The sequence below is a fragment of the Globicephala melas genome, chromosome 6, assembly GCF_963455315.2.
Source record: "Globicephala melas chromosome 6, mGloMel1.2, whole genome shotgun sequence".
Taxonomy (NCBI): domain Eukaryota; kingdom Metazoa; phylum Chordata; class Mammalia; order Artiodactyla; family Delphinidae; genus Globicephala; species Globicephala melas.
The window spans coordinates 20843238-20869364 of NC_083319.1; the positions used below are offsets into that span (position 1 = coordinate 20843238).

The 26127-nt window shown below is 48.4% G+C and overlaps 2 protein-coding genes across 6 annotated transcripts; one reads left to right on the forward strand and one right to left on the reverse strand.

Annotated features, from left to right (window-relative positions):
* The first annotated feature begins 733 nt into the window (after window positions 1-733).
* On the forward strand, window positions 734-4650 carry HDHD3 (haloacid dehalogenase like hydrolase domain containing 3). Its single transcript, XM_030858953.2, has 2 exons — window positions 734-868; window positions 2348-4650. Exon 2 carries the CDS (start codon window positions 2522-2524, stop codon window positions 3275-3277), a length of 756 nt encoding a protein of 251 aa, XP_030714813.1. The 5' UTR covers window positions 734-868; window positions 2348-2521; the 3' UTR covers window positions 3278-4650.
* On the reverse strand, window positions 736-25606 carry BSPRY (B-box and SPRY domain containing). 5 transcript variants are annotated; one of them, XM_060300589.2, is made up of 8 exons: window positions 25329-25605; window positions 22032-22130; window positions 16791-17021; window positions 15620-15645; window positions 7772-7896; window positions 6384-6598; window positions 3733-3789; window positions 736-974 (listed from the first exon to the last, which is right to left on the reverse strand). In XM_060300589.2, exons 1-7 carry the CDS (start codon window positions 25557-25559, stop codon window positions 3766-3768), a joined length of 951 nt encoding a protein of 316 aa, XP_060156572.1. In that variant the 5' UTR covers window positions 25560-25605; the 3' UTR covers window positions 736-974; window positions 3733-3765. The 5 variants fall into 5 exon arrangements, with proteins under 5 accessions (XP_060156572.1, XP_060156571.1, XP_060156573.1 ...); XM_060300588.2 differs by lacking the exon at window positions 3733-3789 and having other exon boundaries at window positions 737-974; window positions 25329-25606; XM_060300590.2 differs by lacking the exons at window positions 736-974; window positions 3733-3789 and adding an exon at window positions 3796-3913.
* Window positions 25607-26127: the final 521 nt, after the last annotated feature.

Genomic DNA, 26127 nt, shown 5'->3' on the forward strand with positions numbered 1-26127 from the left:
TCGTCACTGCTCATGAAACCACTGTTTTCTACCTCCATAGCTCTTACCACTTCTGAAATCTTGATTTTTGTCTGCCATGCCATGTTGCATGAAGGCAGGAACCCCGTCTTATTTCTCGTTATATCCTCCGTGAAGAACAGGGTCAGGCACAGAGTAGATGTTCAATAAGCAGTTAGTGAATGAATGAGGTTGGGCTTTTGCTTTTCACTTTGTACACTTTGTATTTTCAAACGTTTTTGAGATGAACGACTTTTTTTTCATCAAAAGAAAAAAAAAATCAGCAGGTTACTGCAGAGGACTCTACCCTCAGCAAATTGTCTTGGGTTAAGACAGGCTTCCACCTGAAAGCAATTCCCTCCTAGTACCGACGGGGGACTCAGACCAGAGAGGGGCAGCGCCTTGCCCAAGTTTACCCAGCACTCAGCAAGCCAGACCGGGACCCAAATTCCCCCCTCCCAAATCAGGCTGGTTACCTCCGGGGAGTGGGGGGCGGTGTCCGGATCCTTGGGAGGAGGAGTGGGTCTTCAGAAGGGGCAGAGAGGGTCACGGAAGAGACGGGGAGGGCAAAGGAGCACGGTGAGGGGGTACTAGAGTTCCGGGTTGAGGAAGGTGAAGTTGCAGCGGGAGCGAGCGGAGAGGACAGAAAGAAGTGGAGGGGGCGGGGCGGGGCGAGGCGTGGCGTAGGGGACGGGGCGAGGCGTAGGGGGCGGGGCGAGGCGAGGCGTAGGGGGCGGGGCGAGGCGAGGCGAAGGAGGCAGGCGGAGTGCTGGGACACGGAAGAAGAGGGTCGCCGCTGAGCTGCTGCCCCTTTTCCCGAGCGGGCGTGCGGCTGCGGCTTCTTTCTTGACCGGCTTCCCCCGCAAGGCAGGTGGGTCGTGTGCCCCGGGGACTGGCGCGGGAGGTTCCGCTCCATACCGCAGGGGTAGAGATGTCGCTCTAGCAGAAGGCTACCTGGACTTTGGCCTCACCGAACCCTGGAGGTGGGGAGGGAGAGTGAGCAATTCAGGCCTGCAGCCAGAGGCCCCAACTTCGGCTTCCAGAAATGGAAAACGCTGTGGGCCCTTTGTTCTAGTCTTAGCTATGCCAGTGGCTCCCTGCGTGACTCTGGACGAGTTCCCGCCCTTCTCTGGGCCTCCGTCTACCTATCTGCAAAGTGAGAGGGTCTTTGGACGGGTCTCCCTAAGTTCCAGACTGACTTAAATTCATTTCCTTGACAAACTTCCTCTAGGGCTTGTCCCCAGATTCAGCAGCCAAGTCCGTCCCTCAGCAACAACTTGGCAGCACTCTGAACTCTGGCCCCTCAAGTTTTAGCTGAACAGGTTGCATGTCTGGAATCAGTTCCGTCTGGGGCAAGAAGCTGCGTCCAGCCTCTAGACTTTAGGCTGAGGAATTTGTTTTCTGTGCACTGGGTCAGTAATCCTTCACTGGCTCTCCACCCAGGCAGGTGTCATCATCTGGGGCTGAGAGAGGCTTTAAGACAGGTAGGAACAGGCTGCTCTGTCCTGCCTTTTGTCCTGGGCTGTACAGGTTCACTAAAATCAGATTTTTTTTTTTTTTTTTAAATCCAAGTATGTCTAAGCGGTGGAAGGGAGTACTGGCCAGAGAATGTGGAGGTTTGGGTTCTAGTCCTGGCTGTGCCGCTGGCTGGCTGTGACCTTAGGCAAATATCTGCCCCTCTCTGGCTCAGTCTTTCCCGGCTGAACAGTCAAGGGGTGGGTCAGATGGTCTGCAAAGCCTCTGCTGTCTTTCACATTCCGAACAATAGTAATAGCAGTCATAATAACTGTTTCCTTAGCTGAGGCCCTGCCTGAGCTGGCCCCTATCTACCCAAAGCACCAGACTCCTTGCCCTGCCTCAGGGCCTTTGCACTTGCTGTTTCCAGTGCCAGGAATATTTAATCATCTCCATTTCCTGAATAGGCTTTCTCAGATCTCCACTGACACGTCACTTGCTTAGGAAGTTCCCCGACAACAAAGACTAAATCGGGTTTCTGGATTGATATCCTTCCTCATGGTACATGCTGTCTTCATTATGCTTAAGTATTCATGTAGTTCTTTGTCCGATAGCTGTATCCTCTGTTCTTTAATGCCTGTGCATGCCATGAGGCCTAGAAATCTGTCCCTTTCCCAACATCTAGCACATAATAGGTGGAGTGAACAGATAATCTCATTTAGTCCAGCAGTCTTATGAGGTTGAGTCACTGTGCTCTTCTTACACATGAAGAGACTGGGCTTCAGAGAGTGACACTCTTAGGGTCACACAGTGAGTTGGCAGTGTCAGAATTTGAACCCAGTCTGTCTCAGACTCCGAGGCCTGAACTTCCACCTCACTTGCCCTCACACTCCAGGATCTTCTGCTGTGAAGACGTTACCTAAGTGCCAGCAGATCTGACCCACGAAGCCTGGAAAGAGAAGACCATCAGGTTCTTGGGCGCAGTGCCGTCCAGCTCCACCTCCCCTAGAGGCCCCCGGACCTGAGCAGAGGTGGAAGTGGGGTGGCCTGGCCCCCCTCCTGCAGACCCATGGCGCGTCGGCTCCAGTTACAACTGCTGACGTGGGATGTGAAGGACACGCTGCTCAGGCTCCGCCACCCCGTGGGGGAGGAATATGCCGCCAAGGCCCGGGCCCACGGGCTGGAGGTGGAGGCCGCGGCCCTGGGACAGGCCTTCGGGCGGGCATATAGGGCTCAGAGCCACAGCTTCCCCAGCTATGGCCTGAGCCGTGGCCTCACCTCCCGCCAGTGGTGGCTGGATGTGATCCTGCAGACCTTCCACCAGGCAGGCATTCGGGATGCCCAGGCTGTGGCCCCCATCGCTGACCAGTTGTACGAGGACTTCAGCAGTTCCCGCACCTGGCAGGTGTTGGAGGGGGCTGAGGCCACCCTGAGGGGGTGCCGAAAACGAGGTCTGAGGCTGGCAGTGGTCTCCAACTTTGACCGACGACTGGAGGACATCCTGGCGGGTCTTGGTCTGCAGGAACACTTCGAGTTTGTGCTGACCTCCGAGGCTGCCGGCTGGCCCAAGCCCGATCCCCGCATTTTCCATGAGGCCTTGCGCCTTGCTCAGGTGGAACCGGCAGTGGCAGCCCACATTGGGGACAGTTACCAATGTGATTACAAGGGAGCACGGGCCGTGGGTATGCACAGCTTCCTGGTGGCTGGCCCTGAGCCTTTGGACCCTGCGGTCAAGGATTCTGTACCCCAAGAACACATTCTCCCCTCACTGTCCCATCTCCTGCCTGCCCTTGACCGCCTGGAGGGCTCACCCCCAGGGCTTTGAGTCTGGCAAGGGAAGCGGTCAGGCCCAACAGACACTGGAGACAGGGAGCTCCTTCCTTCCCTGAGATCTGGCCTTCACCCCCCCACCCCCCGCAGCCTCCATAATGCATTCCGACTATAAAGCAGTGAATGCGGGGCATTCAACCCTGCGCCACTATCCAGCTCCTGGTCTCTGAGATGCTTCATTCCTCACACCTGTGTCCATTTTCTACCATGAGTCCCCCCTCACCTCCAACAAGATTCATGAGGGCCCAACTAGCTTCAAAACCAACACTTTCAAACTTTCTTTTTAGCAGCAGGGCCTTTCGTGATGGGAGAGCTTATGTGGAACCCCAACATGCAAATCAGGAAAAATGAGAAACTGCTAGGGTTGAAGCAGAGGTCCTGGGGCCCTTCATTCAGGCCCTGAAGCCTCTGCGACTCTCCCCTGAGAAGCCTGAGATCAGAGCTTAGTACCTGCGGGTACTGGAGGTCTCGTTGAGGCGTGTCTCACTCCGAAGCCCACTGGCTTGACTGCGAGGTTACAAGTAGAATGGGATCCGTGTCACACGAGGCGTAATGCAGCGGGGATCCAGGGAGAACAGAGAAGGTGTCCTAAGGATGGCGGTCCTGAAGGGCACCCCAGTCATAGGAATAGCTTGGGGGTGGGAAAGCACAGGGAACAGGGACTGGAACACGAGGTGGCAGGAGTGCAGGGAATATGGGGGGAATCACTGGAGATTGAAGTAGGTTAGGCTTTTAAAATTCTATGTCTCTTCCTGCCTTCCCCCCTTCACACACCTCTCTACATCGTATTTACTGGACACCTGTGCCTTGCCCAGTGCCAGGCACAGGGGGTACCACAAGTAAAAAGCACACAAACAGGCATACACAGTGTATGTTCTGGTGCCAACAGGCAGGGAGGACTCTGGAGTGGACCCTGAGCTGGGGGTGGCCCGTAGATGGGCAGAGGGATAAGAGGGGCATTCCTGGCAGTGGGCCCACAAACTGTGGACTGAAGACTGCTGTGGGGAGTTGGACTGGTGGTTGGGGGAGCATGGCCTGGGGGCCTTTGGGTGCCAAGTAGAAGAAATTGGCTTTGACCCAGGTTTGAGCAGAGACTGTGCCCAGGCAAAGGCAGGGAAGCTCTTCTCAGACTTGGCCGAACCTCTTGTGGGTCTGTCTTCCTTGGGCTTGGTGCTGAGGCCAGGCGACCCAACATTAATTCCCAACTGTCAGGCAGTGAGGAGATGGGGCATGAGCTGTGGTTTCAGAACTGCAAGGGCCTCAGAAGTCATGTCAACTGAAAAAGTTGATTTGATCCACCCGGTGTTTCAAGTAAATTATTGAGCAAACTGAAGAGTGGGGAGGGCTCTGGCCTCCATCTTTGTTTTTGTTTTTGTTTTTTTTTGTGGTACACGGGCCTCTCACTGTTGTGGCCTCTCCCTTGCGGAGCACAGGCTCCGGACGCACAGGCTCAGCGGCCATGGCTCATGGGCCCAGCCGCTCCGTGGCATGTGGGGTCTTCCCGGACCGGGGCACAAACCCACGTCCCCTGCATTGGCAGGCAGACTCTCAACCACTGCGCCACCAGGGAAGCCCTCTGGCCCCCATCTTTGAGCCCAAGAGCCTTATAGGTAAGTTGCAGGTAAGATTGCCTTTGAACTGTGTTCCCAGATGAAACAAAATGGGAGGACCACTGTTCTAAAGTGACCTCCTCAGAAGACAGGAAGGGACTTGCCCTTGGTCCCCGCAATGCAGGGCACAGAACCCTGTCTCCAGGCTCTTTCAGCTGTGTATGCTGAGCTGCCTCCCACCTATACCTGAGAACGTGGGTGGGGGTGAGGAAGATATCCCTTTCCCAGCAAACATACCACTAAGATCTGAGCTGGCACCTGGGAGATTTGCCCAGTTACCAACAAAGAACATGGAAGAAATTTTCAGTCTTTGAAAACCTTTAATAATGTACATGTTCCCTAAGGCTGGCCCTCTTACTCCCTCAGCCCTTTCTGGCTTGAAGTCCTCACCCTGGTCCCCACATTATGTTAGAGAAGGCATTAGTTGGGAGCACACATCAGCTGCAGTTGGGGAAAAAGCTCATCCCTGTTGCCACGGGTGAGTGCTGGCTGGAGCCCTGCCTAGTCCAAGGCAGCACTGCCGATGGGTGTGCCGCAGCCAGGCTACCTGGAGACAGGGTCCCCTCAGTCTTCCCAGTGGCTATGCAAAACCTGGGTGAGGACACAGCCCTACGGGCCGGAGTCCTCTGGCCAACAGCAGCCTGGCAGGAGTTCTAAATCCCTTCCAGGCTGTCCTTGTGCTAGAAAAATATTTCCTCTGTATGCCGTGTCATGAAAAGGACTGAGAAACACTGAACTGAGGGGATGACGAGCTTCAGCCACAGGCTTTTCTGCCAGAGAACGGCATCTTCTGGGGGCAGTGCTGCTCCAGAAGAGTCTACCACGTGCATCCGGTCACCTGTCCATCCACCCATCCATGCACCATCCATCCGTCCATACGTCCACTTGCTGGCCAAATATTTATCGCACGCTTACTATGCACCAGGTACCATGCTGGATGCCAGAGAGAAAGTGGTGAACAAGACACCCTCAGAGGGGCAGATGCACAGTGCATTTGGGAAACCAAGGCCCAGGGAGTAGCAGGTTCCCCACAGATACCTGGCTTTTAATGGTTGTACCCAGAACCCCTCCTAAAAGCTGCCCATTGGGCACAGGCAACATCTGGGAAAAAGACACTGGGTAGAAATATGGCCTGAAAGAGTGGTGGGGAGGTAGACCTGGTCTCCCCATGGCTAAAGGTCAGCGGACGATGGAAATGGTCTGGTCAGCCACAGCAAAGACTGGGAAGAGGGGCCCAGGGAAGGACGCGTGGTGGGTGTGGAGCACCGTGCCCGAGCCTGCCTCGTAGAATAGCAGCTCCTGTGCCTGCAAGTCCAGCAGCACTCCCAGCTGAGCTGGGCAGCGCAGCAGTGCCAGGGGCTCATGCTGCCCATCGTGTGAGAAACGGAACTCCTGGTCGTAGCGGGAGAAGACCCAGGAGAAGGCATTGTAGCCCAGACGAGAGTCACTGCCAGAACCCTTGCGGGGCAGCTGGCCTAAGGCCACACCCACCTTATAGGCACAACTGTTCTCGACGTTCACCGTCCAGGCATGGAGCCCAGCCTGGAAGGAAGTGGTGGCCAGGGCATTGGGCCAGTGGTCAAAGCGCTCCGGGCCATCTGCACAGGTCTTGGACTTCTTGGCGTTGAAGGTCAGGGTCCTTTGATCATCTGACAATTGCAGGAAGGGGCTGACAGTCCTCTCGTTGATACGCACGTCCTCCGTGCCTGCCAGAAAGAATTCTCAGACTTGCCCAAGGCCCACCCTCAGCCCTAACCTGGCCACGTAGCAAAGGGCTTCCTCACCACTCACTGGCAGATAAGCCATTTACTCTCTGAGCCTCAGATTCCTCATCTGTAAAATGGGGATCAGAATAGGACTTATCACAGGGTGGATGTGAGGATCAAATGAGATGATGCATGTAAAGTGCCGAGCATTAGTAAGTGCTCAATAAATTGTGGCCATGACCACAGTAGCTATTAATAGTCCAAGACCCTCATCTGTTAACTTTGATAGATATAAGACCCAGAGAGGAGAAGCGAGTTGCCCGAGGTCACACACCAAGTTGGTGGCAGGGGCAAAATGAAGACCCAGCATGTTGTTCCTACATTTAGCATCTAACACTGATCATACCGCATTCCAGTTGGGCATATCTGCAGTTTCCAGATCAGACTTGTCCTAGCGACACGGTTCCTGGAGGCTTGGAAGCATCAGATATGCAGTTTCCTACAACTACCTAAATGGGACTGCTGGCAGATCAGGCACTACTGGATACCAGAATCTAGAGACGAGCTATAGCTTGTACTAACGTTTTAGGGATAACGTGCAGGGAGGGAGGATTAAAACTGAGAAAAATTCAATCCATTAGCCTAACCTTTCTGTGAATTGTGAAAATACCACAACGGGCAGTGTGGGAGCTTCCATCTAGCTTGGGGGAAGCCTGCTTTGAGAACCCTCCCACTCGGGGAATTCCTGGAGGCAGGAGACCATGTTAGCTGGCCTGATCAATGTTAAGTTAGTAAGTGAGACGAATCCGGGAAGCTCAATTCTCACTCAAGATGCTCTCCAGTTGCCCATCAATTATATCTTCTTAAAGAGAAACTAGGTTTCCAAGAAATAATACTGAGCTCTTGCACTAGGGCAGGACTTAAGGAGGACGTAATTTCCAGGAACAAGATTTATCCCAGACCCAAGCACAGAGCAGGCTGGTCTGGAAACAGGGAGGACCTGGCCCAGCTGCCCCAGGCCTGTCCAGAACCTTGACAAGCCTGCATCCAGTATCACTGGTTGCTTAACCTGAGATCCCAGATGCACCAGTCCCCACTGTGACCCAGCAGCAAACCCCAGACAGACAGAAGCCCAGTTACTCCAACTGGTGCCAGGCTCCAGCAGCTCCTAACCTGAGAGGGACCCGAGAACAGCTGTCGCCCAGAGCTGGGTCAGTAGTGGGCTGCGAGTGCACTTCTCGTTAAAGTTTAACTTTTCCGACTCCTTGGGATCCAAAATGCCCTCTGCTTCCTCCGTCCTTATGCAGGAAAAAAGAAAAAAAAAAAGATTTAGGAAGGTTCTGGAAATGTATCTGGATCAATACAGGATGGGGACAGAAGTCAAATCCTCTTCACACGAGGGTGACACAAAGAATGGCAGCCAGGCCCCACATAGGAGCCCCCAAAGGGGGGTGGAGCCAAAAGAGAAGGTGGGCATTCCCTCTATGCCCTGGAGCCTTAATTCCAGCAAGGCACACGGTTTACAGGGAGGTAAATACTTGGTGCCAGTATTAGAACTTGTAGTCAGTGTGTTCTCTGGAGGAAGCAACTTGCCAGTTGCTTAGCAGCAGAACTGGGAGGAGGACCTGAGCCTCTTGTGCCGTAGTCTTTCCGCTCCACCGACCTGCGTGGAGAAAATTTTGCCTTCCTACAAAACCTATTGCAGCAAAATCTACTGGTGTGGTCAGAAGGGAGAGCCATTCCTCTCCTCTTAAAATGCAAACAGCCCCGAAGGGTCACGCAAGAAGGAACTATCAGTGATCACCCCAACCATAAAGTAGTCATAGCACTTTGCTCCCAATAACTACCTCTATTCAGCTCACAGGGGGGACTGGGTTTTGTTGGAAGGGATTTGGGAACAGAAGATGCTTAGGAGGGGAGTACTGCCATTTATTAAGCAGCCAGGCTCTGGGCTTGCTGTTTTCTATAGAGAATCTCATATGATCTTTGCTATAACCTGGGAGGCAGTTGTTATTCCATTTGACAGGATAGAACGGAGATTCAGAGAAAGCACCCAAGCTAAAAAGAAGACCTGGATTCAACTGTTGCCTCCATGCAAAAACAGAACAAACCCAGGCTGGGATCCAGGCACCATTCAACATAATCCTTCCCCTGACTTGAAGTAAAATATGAAGGGGTGTGGGGCAAAGTGAGGGTTCGCCACAGGGCTTCACAGACCTCTGAACTGGCTTCTGAGAAAGCCAGTTTGGGTAGGGAGAAAAAGCTCCCAAGTGAGAATGTTTATATTTGCCTAAAGATGTCTTTAACAATATACAGTATGCTTTAGGCCTGGCCTATATAATGATTGTATGCCAGGAAAACAATTAGACTCAAATCAGTGATGTTCTTTCTCTTGGTAGTTATGACATATCAAAGATTAAAATTGTCCTGTGTTTCTTGTTTCAATGTACATGTGTGTGTGACGTCTTAAATGTTTTAATAGTCCACAGCTAATCAGCTTATGTATACTGTATGTATAATGAGAACAATGTCTTGTGTTTTCATCCTTTATGAATTCACAATTCTTACCTGTTCCCTTGTCATAACAAAACCAGTAATATTTTCCTGTCTTGACAGCTTGATTTTTAGTAGAAAATATATTAAAAGCGGGGTTCTCATTGCAGTGGCTTCTCTTGTTCCCACTGTCTCTAATCCCAAAGATGGCCTTTGAGCTCAGGCAGCAGAGAAGTGACAGCACACACTCTCTTCCCCAAATCTTGTGGCTCTGTCCATAAACAGAGGATGGGGGGAGAGGGTGGGGCATGTCTCCTCATAGATGTGAGCTCTTTTTTTTAAGACTGACACTGACTGCTCTGGCTTGGGAGGAGCGAGGTTAACAGAGCCCTAGAAAAGCTGAAAGCAGGCTTTGGTTACAAAGGCTCCTTGTGGTCAGGACAAGAGAGGCTCTGTTGCCATCTCCTCAAAGCACTGAAGCTGGCTCTGGAGAATCCCCAGCCAACAGGTGAGGAGGAAATAGGAGCTGGAGTCAGCCGTGCTAAATCATCATCAGAGCAAATCTGAGGCCAGTCGTAGATACCAGAGTCTAGAGAAACAGCTGGTCCAGGTACCTCATGGTACAGAAGAGAAAACTCGTGACCCCAAAGGAGCGGGAGTGAAATGGGGCTGGGACACAGCAGGGCCCTGGCCAGGACCAGTATACCCAGTCTGTGCAGGGGAACCTGCTGCCGTGGCAGGCCAGGGTTGAGCTCAGCCACAGATGTGGAAATAACCTTGGGGGCCAAAAAAACAGGTTTTGAAAACAGTACGGTCATCCCTCCATATCCTGGGGGACTGGTTCCAGACCCCCCACAAATACTAAAATCCATGGGGTGTTCAAGTCCCTTATAGTCAAGCTCTCTGTATCCGAGGTTCCCCATCTGCAGATTCAAAAACATTCAAATCCATGTTTGGTTGAATCTATGAATGGGGAAACCATGGAAATGGAGGGCCGACTCTACTTTGAGAGTATGCACCCCCAGTCTAAAGACACAAAGGCACAAAGGACTACAAGCAAATCTTGAACTCTACTAGTAGGTTTGTCAATCATACTATGGGTTTAGCAACTCTCAAACAACATTGCATGTATCACAGGACTGAACAGATGAATAAATATATCGGAAAGGAAAAATCCTGTGGTGTTTGATTGGAATTAGAAGTTATGATACAAACTCAGGAATAAAAAAGTTACATGCACACACACTCCCTAGCTCTGTATGCTGTCCACTGGGAAGGCCTGGAAGCAATGACGCATTAGTAGCAATGAACACACCTAATGGTTCAATCTTGGTTTTTAAATACGATTCCCCACTAAAAAAACCCAAGACACCCTGGAGAAATTAGCTGATTCCAGGCTGAGGCAGGAAAAGAACACGTTGAGCCTAGGATATCTTCTTGTGCCAGAAAGCAAGAAAGTACTCAAAGAATGATGAGGAGTTGTCAAAAGGACACAAGATCTGGCTTGAAGGGGCTCCTACTGGCCAAATCTGAGACATTTTGAAGATCAAAATTAATAATAGTACTAACAGATTATAATGCACTGAATAAAATAAGAATCAGTGAGTCTATATTGATACTAAATAAGTGAATAAACAAGCAAACTAAGTCCTAGACACAGCAATCAGGCAACAAAATAAATAAATAAAAGGAATCCAGGGCTTCCCTGGTGGTGCAGTGGTTGAGAGTCCGCCTGCCGATGCAGGGGACACGGGTTCGTGGCCCGGTCTGGGAAGATTCCACATGCCGCAGAGCGTCTAGGCCCGTGAGCCATGGCTGCTGAGCCTGCGCATCCGGAGCCTGTGCTCCGCAACGGGAGAGGCCACAACAGTGAGAGGCCCGCGTACCGCAAAAAAAAAAAAAAAAAAAGGAATCCAAATTGGAAAGGAAGAAGTAAAACTGTCACTGTTTGCAGACGACATGATACTATACATAGAAAATCCTCAAGATGCCACCCAAAAACTACTAGAGCTCATCAGTGAATCTGGTAAAGTTGCAGGATACAAAATTAATATAGAGAAATCTGTTGCATTTCCATACACTAACAATGAACTGTCAGAAAGAGAAATTAAGGAAACAATCCCATTTACCATCACATCAAAAAGAATACAATACCAAAAAAAAAAAAAAAAGAATAAAAGACCTAGGAATAAACCTACCTAAGGAGGTAAAAGACCTGTACTCAGAAAACTATAAGACACTGATGAAAGAAATTGAAGATGACACAAACAGATGGAAAGATACACTGTGTCTTTGGATTGGAAGAATATTGTTAAAATGACCATATTACCCAAGGCAATCTACAGATTCAATGCAATCCCTATCAAAATACCAATGGCATTTTTCACAGAACTAGGATAATTTTAAATTTCTTATGGAAACACAAAAGACCCCAAATAGCCAAAACAATCTTGAGAAAGAAGAATAGAGCTGGAGGAATCATGCTTCCTGACTTCAGACTATACTACAGAGCTACAGTAATTGAAACAGTATGGTACTGGCACAAAAACAGACACATAGATCAATGGAACAGAACAGAGAGCTCAGAAATAAACCCACATGATGAAGGAGGCAAGAAGATACAATGGAGAAAAAACAGTCTCTTTAATAAGTGGTGCTGGGAAAACTGGACAGCTACATGTAAAAGAATGAAATTAGAACATTCTCTATCACCATATACAAAAATAAATTCAAAATGTATTAAAGACCTATATATAAGACTGGAAACCATAAAACTCCTAGAGGAAAACATAGGCAGAACACTCTTTGACATAAATTGTAGCAATATTTTTTTGGATCCATCTCCTAAAGCAAAGGAAATAAAAACAAATGGGGCTTCCCTGGTGGCGCAGTGGTTGAGAGTCCACCTGCCAATGCAGGGGACACAGGTTCGTGCCCTGGTCCGGGAAGATCCCACATGCTGCGGAGCGGCTGGGCCCGTGAGCCATGGCCACTGAGCCTGCGCGTCCGGAGCCTGTGCTCCGCAACGGGAGAGGCCACAACAGTGAGAGGCCAGCATACCGCAAAAAAAAAAAAAAAAAAAAGAATGCAAATAATGTTGGCAAGGATGTGGAGAAAAGGGAATTCTTATACACTGTTGGTGGGAATATAACTTGGTGCAGGCACTGTGGAAAACAGTATGGAGGTTTCTCAAAAAACTAAAAATAGAACTACTATATGACCCAGCAATTCCATTCCTGGGTATATACCCCCCAAAAACCAAAACACTAATTCAAAAAGATAGATGAGCCCCAACGTTCATAGCAGCATTATTTACAATTGCCAAGATATGGAAGCTACCTAAGTGTCCATCAACAGATGAATGGATAAAGAAGATGTGGTACATATATACAATGGAATACCACTCAGCCATAAAAAAAAAGAAATTTGCAACAACATGTATGGACCTGGAGGGTATTATGATCAATGCAATAAGTCAAACAGACAAATACTGTATGATATCACTTATATGTGGAATCTAAAAAACAAAAACTGGTGACTATAACAAAAAAGATACAGGGATATAGAGAACTAGTGTTTATCAATGGGGAGAGGAAAGGAGGGATGGGCAAGATAGGGGTACAGGATTAAGAATTATAAACCATTATGTATAAAAAAAGCTACAAGGATATATTGTACAACACAGGGAATATAGTTAATATTTTATAATAACTATAACTGGATTATAACCTTTAAAAATTGAGTCACTATATTGTACACCTGTAACATATAATATTGTATATCAACTATACTTCAATTTAAAAAAACTAATATAATATTGTATGTCAATTATATTTCAATTAAAAAAATTAATATCCCTGGGGCTTCCCTGGTGGTGCAGTGGTTAAGAATCCGCCTGCCAATGCAGGGGACACAGGTTCAAGCCCTGGTCCAGGAAGATCCCACATGCCGCAGAGCAGCTAAGCCCGTGCGCCACAACTATTGAGCCTGTGCCCTAGAGCCCGCGAGCCACAACTACTGAGCCCACGTGCCACAACTACTGAAGCCCGTGCACCTAGAGCCCGTGCTCCGCAACAAGAGAAGCCACCGCAATGAGAAGGTCGTGCATCGCAACAAAGAGTAGCCCTGGCTAGTCGCAACTAGAGAAAGCCCGCGTACAGCCAACGAAGACCCAACGCAGCCAAAATTAAATAAATAAAATACATACATTTATTAAAAAAAAACCCTAATATCCCTGATAATGGGACAAAATGACATTATGTGTCCCCTGGTATGATGGACTGAGGACACATCACTTATGAAATATTCCTGCTCAAAATGCATAACCTGAATCTAATCATGAGATAACATTAAATAAACTCAAATTGCGAGATATTCTATAAAACTGTCCTTAGACTCTTTAAAAGTGTTTAGAAAATAAAAGGTTAAGGCACAATTACAGATTTAAAAAGACCAGATGGATCAGAGGGAAAAAATCCAAACACTGTTAAGAACATTCTTAGTACAACTGGCAACATTTGAATACAGACTATATATTAGATAATAGTATTACATCAACATGAGATTTCCTGAATTTAATAAGTACACCGTGGGGGAATTCCCTGGCAGTCCAGTGGTTAGGACTCCATGCTCTCACTGCTGAGGGCCCGGGTTCAATTCCTGGTTGGGGAACTAAAATCCCACAAGCTGTGCAGCGCAGCCAAAATTAAATAAATAAATAAGTATGCTGTGGTTATGTAAGAGAAGATCTGTTCTTCGGAGATCCACATTGAAGTATTTAGGGATTAAAAGTCGTGCTTTCTGCAATTTACTCTCAAATAGGTCAGAAAAGAATAAGTTGTTTTATATATACATTAGATAGATAGATAGTCAGACAGACAGGAAAAAAGAGACAGATAAGAAACAGAGAGAGCAAATGTGGCCAAATATTATCAATTAATATTTCTAAGTTCAGGGCTTCCCTGGTGGCGCAGTGGTTAAGAATCCGCCTGCCAATGCAGGGGATACAGGTTCGAGCCCTGGTCCGGGAAGATCCCACATGCCACGGAACAACTAAGCCCATGCGCCACAACTACTGAGCCTGCGCTCTAGAGCCCATGAGCCACAACTACTGAAGCCCTCGTGCCACAACTACTGAAGCCTGTGCGCCTAGAGCCCATGTTCCGCAACAAGAGAAGCCACCACAATGAGAAGCCTGTGCACCACAATGAAAAGTAGCCCCCGCTCACCATAACTAGAGAGAGCCCGCACGCAGCAACAAAGACCCAAAGCAGCCAAAAATAAATAGATAAATAAATAAAATATTTCTAAGTTCATTATACTATTTTGGCAACTTTTCTGTAAGTTTAAAATGTTTCAAAACAAAAAATAAAGATAAAACATTTTTTCAAAAATCAGATCAGCTTGGTATTGAGGGCAGACTGTTAAAGGAAGATGATGAAGATAAAGGAGAAAGAGAAGACTAGCAGAAGCATGGAAAGATTGTAAGGAGATAGCAAATTAAATTTAGGAACATCTGTACTGTGGAATAGCTCAAAGACTTTCCAAAAAGTGAGGTAAATATAAATGTACTGATATGGAAAGATTCCAAGATAGCCTGATAAGTTATAAAGCAAGTATAAAACAATCCCATCTACGTTTTCAAAAAAAAATTTTAAGAGGAAAAAAGAATCCCACACACTCTTCTATGACTAAACACAGGAAAGCCTACAAGACACACATCTAACTGTTAAAACTGATCACCACTGGGAACAGGATTGGGAAGAGGTGATGGAGACATTTTTAATTTTAAATGGTTTTAAACTGGTGAAAAATTTTTTCTTTCTCCCATGCACATGTATTGCTATTGAACTTAAATATAAAAATAAAGAAGAATAGACTGTGCTCCCCAAGTAGAGCTCTGAAATCTCACACACACAGTGTAAGAATTTAATTTCTTTGCCTGGAAAATTACACCCTCTTGGCCACTTCCTCAGGCTCTTGGATCTCAGAACCTTTCAGAACTCAGTTAGGGTCTGGTGAAATTCTTTTATTATTGCATAATTAAAATGAAGTTTTGAGTGGTAATGCAGACTTAAATTTCAAAGATTCTTTCATCAGAGAAAGGGGAAGTGAGGTAGAGAAGACAGTACTGGGTCAGGTGTCAGGTGTGGGTCCAAGCCCCAGCTCTGGGGCTTAGGCAAGTCCCTTCCCCTCTTTGAGCCTCAGCGTTCTCATCTGTAGATGGGGGCGGGAAACCCCTTCCACAGGGTGACTGTACGTTTTTTTAATAGGATAATATTTAAGAAAGCCCATGGCAAGCCTCTGACTCATTATTTATTTCACTGCCCTTCCACATGGGTCTAAAGTGGCTCTCCAAGCTAGGGGCAGGAAGACCCTTGTCCATTGAGCCTGGCTTCAGGGAAGGTACTCAGCTGCCCGCCATGAGCTTCCTCCCAGGAGCAGCGGGCCTGATGGCAATGGACTAAGTAGAGGCCTAAGGCCGTGGTTTCCGTGACTGCCCAAGCAAAAACCGGGGGCCATACTCACCTTTCAAAAATCTCCTGCTCCTTCTGCTGTGAGAAAAGAAAGCAGAGTCAGGCTTGGCACCAGAAACCCAGCAGGCAGTCATCAAGACTTAAATATAATCAACTTGCATGGAGGGCTCCACGTGGACAGAAACTCTAGAATACAAACGTCTACTCCTTCTTTAAGACCCCGCACAAAACTTTATGGATCCTTCTTCACATACCTCCCCCATCAGCGAACCCCTCCGTCCCCTGTGTCCCATGGCATCCTGGGTTTCCCTCAGCTACACTTCGGGACAATCACATATTTACTCAACATTTCATCTCCCACGAAGCCTGTCACCGGCTCAACGGCTAGGACTCTTTCTGAATCTTCTACTGTGACTGTCCCAAGGTTTGGGGCAGAATGTGCTCGGCACATGGAAGCTGTGTAATGAAATAAACGCACAATCTGGGACAGTCACAGAAACCGCCCCCCTTGAACTGCAGCGGGACAGCTTGGTCGTTCCACATTCTCATTTCTCTGCTTGGCACATCTACTCAGATGGAGCACTGCCACCTTAGAACTGCAGGTACCTGCATATATATATAAAATACTTTGAAAGGATATGTACCAGCATATTGGCCATGGTAATTTCTGGGTGTTAGGAGTGAGGATGAGCTCTGTATTTGCAGTGGACCCCTTGTCAGTGCAGTGTTCTCTTCAAGCTTCTGGTCTCTCTCATCCTCCCCACTTCTTTTAATAAAGCTGTGACTCTTGTCTTTCAGGCATCAGCTTCTAAGTTGCTTAATTCAGGAAGCCTTCCCTGACTACCACTCCCTCAAGGCTGGACTGCAGGGGCCCCACATCCCAGTAGTGCCCTCTACCATAGCACGTATCCCTCCATATCCTAATTATCAGTTCTATACATTTGTCTCTTCCATAAGGCTGTGGGTTGCTGACAGCTGTATCCTATACCTCCACCCCATAGCACAATGCTTAGCATACAGCAAGCACTCAGTAAATATTTGCTCACTATTGAAAGAACAATTACCAAGTGCAAAAAAAACATCCATATAGTTCTATTGCCCTGTCTCATCCCTTTTCCAAATTATCATTTTCCACCTACTTCCTACCAATAAACATTCTCGATGTTTTCAGACCTTGGGGGAGTCTGGCCAACTGGCTGTGTCTTCACCCTTGCCTGACTTACAATCAACTGGAGGTCATCCAGATGGGTGAGCATGTCCACCAGGCTGGTGCGGATGGTGTCGAGCTTCTGCAGTGCCTCGGCCCAGTGTACTCGCTGTGTCAGTATACTCTGATGGGCCCGCTCCTCTTCACCGTGCACCTGTTCCAGCAGCCTCTGCTCCTCGCTCTCACACAGACTCCTCACCAGACCCAGCCGCTGGATGACCAGTTCCCGTGCTGCACTGGCTGTGCTCTGACAAAAGGTAAAATGAGGAGTCCTGGCAGAGCCCCAGTCAAGATTAGGAGGGCTTGGGCTCAGCCGGAAGGAGTGCTGAGATTGATTAGCAATGTCTGCCATGGGTACAGTAAAGGCAGTGCTTAAACCATCCGAGCCCTAAGATTTCCCAAATGTGGTTTAGGGTAAAGAACTTTGAGATACAGACATCCAGGCCATAGCTCATGGAGCTAAGATGACAGAATGAAAGAGCTGGGCAGGACTTACAGATCAGCTGGAATCACCTGCTTTTCACAGTTGGAAATCCCAAGGTCAAGAGACCAAGGTCAGAGAGTCATAGAACTGCAGAGCAGAAAGGACTAAAAAGTCTTCCCCATCAACAGGATGCACATCAACAGTAGTCCAGTTAATACTTTGGCAATGGCTGAGGGCAAAAAGCTCATTACTTCCCAAATCTGTTCATTCTAACTGCTTCCATGATAGAATTCTCACCTTCCATGCAGGAGGGCTGAAATCAACTGTAAGTCAATGAAGTTAACATGTGTCCCCTAGCAGGTAGCACAGCATCTAGCACAGAGTAGGTGCTCAAATATTTACTGAATGACTGAATGGGAAAGTTCCTTCCAACTAGTAAAAAATCTCTTGGTAGTGCTCACATGCCAAGTCAATGGCAGAGCAGGGGCTAGAACCCAGTTCTGTTGACTCTCAGTCCAACACTATTCCCCTATACCAATGCCATCTGGTAACCAATCCTCCTCAAAGGCATTGTTGCATGAAGCTCCTGCACTCTTGCCAGACAAGTGAGAGCAGAACTGTTTCCTTCATGCCAGAAAGTCACAGGTAGCCAGCAGCTCTCCTCATTCCCTGCCCCGAAGACCTGCTTCAGAAGAAACTGAGACCCACAATTTACCCAATGGAGAAGAGAGAGTGGCTAACTGAATGGCCAAGTGAACCCAGAGATTCAGACTCCAACTCCAGTGTTCTTTTGAGGCAACATAACGCAGTGGTTAGGAAATTAGGCTGTAGAAACAGTGCCTGGGTTTAAATCTTAGCTGTTCCACTTACTATCTGTGGAACGTTGAGCATATTACTATCTTCCCTGTGCCTCAGGTTTCTAATATGTCAAATGAGGATAATAATAGTACCAACCTCATAAGGCTATTGTGAGGATTAAATGAGTTAATACATATAAAGTAAATAGAACAAGGCCCAGCACATAAATATTTGATGACATTAGGTATTGCTCTTCTCTCTATGCCACTTCAGTGCCTTTCCCATGGGTGGGTCTCTGCAGCCACATTTGTACTTTGTGATCAGGATCAAGGACAGACCCAATATGCACCAGATACTCCCGGACAAGAAGGCTGCAGTCAATTTCAACATGTTTCTTGAGTCATTCCCAGAAAAAAATAGCAGAGAAAAAAGAAAACTTTGCTCACCAAAGATATGCCTGAATAAACTAAAATGCCTCCCAGAACAAAACACAGAAGTGCTGGAAAAATAGCTCAAAACATCCTTTTAAAAGTGAAGCTACAGGGGCTTCCCTGGTGGCGCAGTGGTTGAGAGTCCGCCTGCCGATGCAGGGGACACGGGTTCGTGCCCCGGTCCGGGAGGATCCCACATGCCGCGGGGCGGCTGGGCCCGTAAGCCATGGCCACTGAGCCTGCGCGTCCGGAGCCTGTGCTCTGCAGCGGGAGAGGCCACAGCAGTGAGAAGCCCGCGTACCGCAAAAAAAAAAAAAAAAAAAAAAAAGTGAAGCTACGGCTTCCCTGGTGGCCCAGTGGTTAAGAATCTGCCTCCGAATGCAGGGGACACGGGTTCGAGCCCTGGTCCGGGAAGATCCCACATGCTGGGGAACAACTAAGCCTGTGTGCCACAACTACTGAGCCTGAGCTCTAGAGCCTGTGAGCCACAACTACTGAAGCCTGCGCACCTAGAGCCCATGCTCCGCAACAAGAGAAGCCACCGCAGTGAGAAGCCCGTGCACCGCAGTGAAGAGTAGCCTCGCTTGCCGCAACTAGAGAAAGCCCGCACGCAGCAACAAAGACCCAATGCAGCCAATAAATAAATAAATAAAATTTAAAAAAAAAAGTGAAGCTACTCTGGCAGCTCGGGAAAGGAAATCCCCTGGAGTCCAAAAGTAGAGAGGAAACTGAAAACCAGTGTAATCAAGAGCTGAGGACTCAACTAGTTGCCCTGAATAGGGCTTGTGATTTACTTTAGAATCTTATACTCATCTAAACCATCATGCAAAAATTAGAGCACAATAAAGACCTCTCTGATCAAAAATGGAAAACTTCTGGGACTTCCCTGGTGGTCCGGGGAAGACTCCATGCTCCCAGTGCAGGGGGCCTGGGTTCCATGCCTGGTCAGGGAACTAGATCCCGCATGCATGCTGCAACTAAGGAGCCCACAAGCCACAACTGGGAAGCCTGCATGTGGCAACTATGAGCCCGCATGCTGCAACTAAAGATTCTACGTGCTGCAACAAAGGATCCTACATGCCACAACTAAAGACTTGGCGCAGCCTAAATAAATAAATAAATAAATGAAAATGGAAAATTTCCTATGAATGAGGGAATTATTAAAAGATGTACTTTAACTAAAATATTGGACAACAACATGTAAGACCTGAGGGGTTATTGACTGAAAGCATTCTTATGGTACTTGTATCATTCAGGTTGATTCATTTTAGACATTATTTATTTGTGTTAAAATCTTAAGGGGACCGAAAATAGACTGTAAATAGAAGATATAACTTTCAAGCTAGCACAGGGAAAAAGGAGGGAGGAGGGGTTGATTAACTCAACAGAAGGGAGGAAAGGAAGAAAAAAAGCATAGAAAACGTAAAATAAAATGAGCCATGGCCACTGAGCCTGCGCGTCCGGAGCCTGTGCTCCACAACGGGAGAGGCCGCGACGGTGAGAGGCCCGCGTACCACAAAAAAAAAAAAAAAAAAAAAAACCAAAGCAAACATATTACCCTCTTGATCCCATATCCCCCTCCGCTATCATCCCATTTCTCAGCTCCCTTCTACAGCAAAGTTCCTCAAGAGTCATCTAGGCCAACTATCCCAAATTGCTCTTCTCCTATCCTCTCTGAAACCCACGCTAATCAAACTTTCAAGGCAATGCTCTACAAAACTCCTCTTGTCAGGATCTCCAATGATGAGCATGTTACTAAATAGTCCATTCTCATTTCTCACCTGACTTGATTTCTCTGCAACATTTGACACCACTGATCTCCTCCACCTCCTTGAAACCTATTGTGGGACACAACACTCTTAGTTTTACTCCTAGCTCATTGATTCCTACTTGGTCTACTTTGCCTCTTCCTATCTTCTCAATGGTTAAAAGTTGAAGTGCCCTAGAGCTCAGTCCTTGGACCCCTGCTTTTTTTTTTTTAAGTTGTTTCCACTTTTTGTTTATTTATTTGGCTGTGTCAGGTCTTAGTTGTGGCACGTGGGCTCAGTAGTTGTGGCACGCAGGTTCTCTAGTTGTGGCGCGCAGGCTTAATTGCCCTGTGGCATGTGGGATCACTCTGCTTCAGCCTCATAGGCCTCCTGGCTGCTACTCCAACTTGCCAGGTACACCCCCACCTCAGGGCTTTTGCACTTGCCTTTCCCCCCGTTTTGGAACACTCTTCTCCCAGATATATGGTCCATTCCCTCACCTCCCGTAAATTCTGTGCAAATATCAATCTTCTTAACTAGGTGATTCCTGATCACAGCATATGCAATTACAACCCCCATCCTCAACATGACCAATCCCCCTTCCTGTTATATTTCTCCATAGCACTTATCACCTTTTGATATAGCATATATTTTATTTGTTATTACCCCTCTCCCCTGACTAGAATGTAGGCTTCATGAAAACAGAAACTTTCGAATGTTTTGTTCACTGTGGAATCTCTAGCACATAGACCAACAGTGCTTGGTGTGTGGTAGGTGCTCACAGAGATTTGTTAAATAACTAAATAAATGGCAAAATGTTGTAAGTATTCTCCAACAAAAGCTTCTATTTGACATTGTACTGAGGTCTTAGCCAGTGCATTTAAGACAAGAAAATAAAAAGACTGAGGAAAAAGAGAGTGAGAGAGGGAGAAATCGCCGTGCAGAGAAAAGCAGAGATGTACACAGAAGAGCCGTCTAGACTTCTAGCAGCTTCCTCGTTCCTGGTTCTGGTCCCCTTTAGGTTCTGAAAGACTCTTGTGTCAGGGCAAGAAATTCTCTGTTTCGCTTATGCCAGTTCAACTGGGTTCTGTTCCTTGCAATCAAAATCATTTTTTTTTTAATTAGGTTGGCCAAAAAGTTCATTTGGGTTTTTCCGTAAGATGGTATGGCAAAGCCTGAACGAACTTTTTGGCCAGCCCAATACTAAAACAGTGCCAAGCCTGCTCCATGTACTTTGGGGGAATGAGGGAGGGATGTGCAGGAAGAAATTCACAGCCCCTGCCCTTGAAGGGCATACTTGAGAGTAAAGATGTAGCAGTGGCAATGAGTCAACTGAATAAAGGATCCGCAGTGAGGTGTTGCAGAGGGATCACCTGCTGAGCGTCAGAAGACCCAGCTCAGAGAACTGACTCTGGCAGGAGGCTGTGAGTCATTTAAACTCTACGGGACCCATTTCCCCATCTGTAAACAGGGATGTTACTACCATCTACTGCATAAGATTGTCATAAAGAATATGCAATGTAAAATCCATAGGTTATTTTATAATACTGGGGCTGAGCACAAAATAAGTAAGATGGTAAGGGAATGCTACCCTTCCTGATCCTTTACCTGAAGCAAGTCATCTTCTATCGGAGTCTTTGCACCAAATATGTGCTGGGAATAATCCACTCTTCCCAGATGGCAAAACCAAGGCTCAGAGAGAGGGGAAACCATCCTTCCTGGGCATCCAACTTTGCTAACAGCACAATGAGTCTGTGAGGTTGGGAAGGGACCATAGACTGGTCCAAGCCCCTAAGGCTGAGGTCTTATCCTAGGAGGGGGCCCAGAGGAGGAGGGAAAGCAGAAGAATTACCTACCACTGCTCTCTGGTTCTTCCCTGGCAGGATGTCAGCCACATACTTGGTGATGGTAGCACTCTGTAACTGCAGCCTCTCACACTGGTCCACAATCTTGTTCTGCAACACAAATGACACCCATGGTGTCTTTTTTTTTTTTTTAACATCTTTATTGGAGTATAATTGCTTTACAATGGCGTGTTAGTTTCTGCTTTATAACGAAGTGAATCAGTTATACATATGTTCCCATAACTCTTCCCTCTTGCATCTCCCTCCCTCCCATCCTCCCTATCCCACCCCTCTAGGTGGTCACAAAGCACTGAGCTGATCTCCCTGTGCTATGCGACTGCTTCCCACTAGCTTGATCCACACTGGTCCATTCACTCCATTCCAGTGACTTTTTTCCTCTTACCCCACCTCAGCCACCCACTCCCACGGTCATTATCTCAGACCTCATCATTATTGAAAACTATACAACTTCCAAAATCTTCATTTCAAGGACCCTGCACCCTGCCCACCACTTCCCATCCTTCTAGATCACGTACCCTGGAATCTCCATTCCAACAATTCAGCTTAGATGGAGTCACCAATACATTAGTCTTACCACTTTTCACTGTCCATCATCCCCTTTTGTGGCCCCACTTCCCTCTTTATCCTTAAATCTGGTGGCCCTTTATTATTCTGTCTCTCCTCTGGCCACTTCTGGTCTCCTCTACTTCTGCTATTCCACCCAGATCACCTTTATCTCTCACAGGAACTGCTGTTAGAGTCTCCTAACTGGGCTTTTATTTTTGACCACCACCCACCCCACCTTCCCATTGGCCACTGCCACCTTTGGTAAGGAAATCAGATCAAGTCTCATCCCAGCTCAAAACCCTCCAATGGCTTTCCAATACCCCCACAGTGAGAACTTAGCCAACAAGGCCCTACCTGATGGGACTCTGCATATCTGCATATCTCTCCAATGTCACCTCCTACCACCCCCCACACTGGCCTTCTAACCATTCCATAAACACACCAAATTTGTCCTGACCTCAGTGCCTTTGCACCTGTTGTTTCTTCTGTCTCCAGCAGTCTTCTCCCATATATTTTTTGCTCCCTGACTCCATGTTACCTCTTCAGAAGCCTTCTCTGACCATCCCCACACCCCATTCCCTTACTTAGCTTATTTTTCTCCATTGAGTTTTCACTCTCTGACTGTATATCATGGGTCTGTTTACCGTTTTTGGTATCTGCCACCCCCCCACCTCAGGCACATAAGCACCATGACTTTGATTTGTTCTCTATGTCCTATGACCTGGAAGAGAGTTCCTATACATGGAAGGCGCTGAATAAATATTTGTTGAATGAATAACACCCACTTCCTTGGTCACAAGAGTTTCAGCAGCTCACAGCTCCCGAAGCTGTGAGCATCGGCCATGAAAGCAGGGGAGAGTTTTAGAAATGAAGGAGCTAAGGCTCACAGAGAAGTTACTTGCCCAAGGAGACATGGCCAGGCCCCTGCTTTGTTACTCCATTTCTCCAGGTAACAACTGGAGCCCTTCCAAGCGGCAGTTCCTCCACCATTTCCCCTGAGAGCGTTGCCCCAGTTCCATCTGCCAAAGGGCCACTCAGCTGTCTCTTCTAGGCAGCTCTTGCAAATCCTTCCAACCACAATTAGGAATCAGTCTTACACTTCACCGGTCCAAATACACAGTTAAAGAACTGAGTCGACTGGAAGGAAGCTGTGGTCACCACACACCGTAGGACCGAGGGAACTGAGACTAGCTTCTGAAAAGCTACAGGGCAGGTATCCAGAAGGTAAGAGGCAGGTTGTTGAACTGGGGCTGATTTTGCCCAGTTCAGTAACAATCCTGCCCTGGGGCAAAATTTCTTTGCTGGCTGGAGGGACGGGAAGCCTGCAAAAAAGCCAGTCTACTCAAAATTGGAGGGAGAGAGGGCAAGACACATATCCCTCCAGGAAAAGAAGATGAATATGCTAAGGGCCTCAGCAGGGTTCAGGGAAGGCGCCCTGCTCCAGGGCAGAGTGCATTGCAAAACAAGCAGCAGACCTGCCACCCTGGCCCAGCCTTCACTCCTACCACACAGATTCAGCCTTGATGGAAACTTTTTTTTTTAAGGTTTTATTAAATTCTCACTCCCATTAGCATCACTTCCTCCCTCCAACCACTGAAGCAGAGGTGGTTTTCTCTGGCCTAGTCAATGACTCCCCTGGTTCAGGCCCTGAACAATAGGAACCTTGAAAAAGTTACTCCCCTCTCTGGGCCTCCGTTCCCCCATCTGTAAAATGTAGGGCCGCTGCTTCAAAGGTCTGGTTGGAATGAGGCAACGGATATTTAAGTGCTTTGGAACTTGCAAAGTCTCTATCCATTGTGCAAGTTCATTATACCACATTATCCAAGCTTATTTTCATCATCACTGTGGGGAAAGTGGTGACAAGTAGGACCAACCAGGAGCCTTCAGGTGCCATTGAATAACTGAATCCCTCGTCCCAGCACCCTGTCAGGTATGTTTATTACTGTCCAGTCTGAGCCCTCTGGCCTCACAGCTGGGCAGAACTCCAGGGAGAGGTTGGGAGAATCAAGCAGGGTAATCAAATTGCAAGGAAACCCCCAGGGACCACAGCTGGGGTGGAAGGAGGCAGGAAGCCCCATGGTGACTTGACTCTCCAATCTCAGGGGAGGTTGGTGACAGAAAGGTGGCTAGCTTGGAGCCAAGCTGGAAGTGGAGGTGGGGAGAAAGAAACCCTAGGTGAAGGGTTCCAGTAGGAACCTCCCGATATCTTCCCCGCCCCCCTCCGTTTACCCAAGTGAAATCGGCTTGAAGTACAGTCCAGGCCAATCCTGAAACGGAAAAGAAACCACCTTGCCAGGAAGGCTGAAGCGTGGATGAGGGGAGGGGCTTTGAGTCGAGGGGCTAAGGAGCGAGGAGGGGCCGAGTTTTATCAAGTTACTAACGGGGCGGAAGCTGGGGCACATGTTGTCCCAGGCAACTGGAGCAGTGAAGCCCTTTATTGCCCAAGGCCAGCCCCATCGCACAAAAACTCTAATAAATGCCCCCAAACTACAAGTGAGGACACTGAGGCTCAGAGATTACGAGACTCACAGGGAGGACCTGATGGAGGTGGGAATCGAACTCAGGTCAGCCGGACTCCAGAAGCCACACCCTTAACCGCCTCGTTCTACAGCCAGTGCCACTGCGGAGCCTGGACTCCCGGACCCGCTGCTGGGTCCCCGCTGGGTCTCGCCCAGCGCCTCCCCGCCGGTGCCCCCTTCTTCCATAGGAGCCCGCCGCCTACCAGCTCCCACGTCAGCTCACCCGCAGCTCTTCCGCGCGCTCCTCGGCCCGGCGGATGCGGTGCCCCCGGCAGCGGCCGCCCAGTCCCGCGCAGGCGGCGCACACGGGCCGTCGTTCAGAGCAGCAGAACCACCTCAGAGCCTGGCCGTGTTCGGGGCAGAGCGACTCCGGCTCGGACCCCGGCTCGGACCCCGGCCCCGGCCCCTGCTCCGGCCCGGGCCACGGCCCCTGCCCCGCACTCTCCACTGACATGGCCGAGCGCCCGGCGCCGCGCGCTCCACCTGTCGCAGGTGGCGGCTAGGCGGGGCCTCCCTGACCCCGCCCCCGGGCCCCGCCGAGCGCCTGGCACGCTGGCCGCGGCTCTTCCTCCTGCCGGGCTCTTGCAGCCGGGTGGGCGTCCGCCCACACCCCGCCCCCACCCCGGGACAGACCCCGCCCGCTTCAGCAGTCTTTTAGATATTTTGCTGAATTAAATCGCGTTTTGTGTGTGTTTGTTTTATAATAAACATAAAACACAAAATATTATGTGATTGTAGGAAACTGAGCACTATTAATTGAGCACTTATTAAGTGCCAGGATTTTGCTAAGCGCTTTACAAGCATTCCATCATGTAATAAAACAACTCCTTTTGACAGGCAACTTTAAACAAGTTGTTTAAAGCTAGGTTCTGGTGTCAGACTGTGTGAGCTCAAATCCCATTTAGCTGCTTACTGGCTCAGTACCCTCCAGTGTCTCACATGCAAAACGGGCATTATGTGGGTAACTACCTCACCGACTTGTGCTGAGGTTTAAATGAACTAAAACAAAACAGTATCTGGAG

Coding starts and splice junctions, on each gene's coding strand:
- HDHD3 (XM_030858953.2), top strand. CDS start 2,522: ATGGCGCGTCGGCTCCAGTTACAACTGCTGACGTGGGATGTGAAGGAC.
- BSPRY (XM_030859170.2), bottom strand. CDS start 25,559: ATGTCAGTGGAGAGTGCGGGGCAGGGGCCGTGGCCCGGGCCGGAGCAG. Junction 7,897..15,619: donor GAGCAGGAGATTTTTGAAAG/GTGAGTATGGCC, acceptor TTCCTGCATAAG/GACGGAGGAAGCAGAGGGCA. Junction 6,599..7,771: donor TGTTCTCGGGTCCCTCTCAG/GTTAGGAGCTGC, acceptor TCTTTCTGGCAG/GCACGGAGGACGTGCGTATC.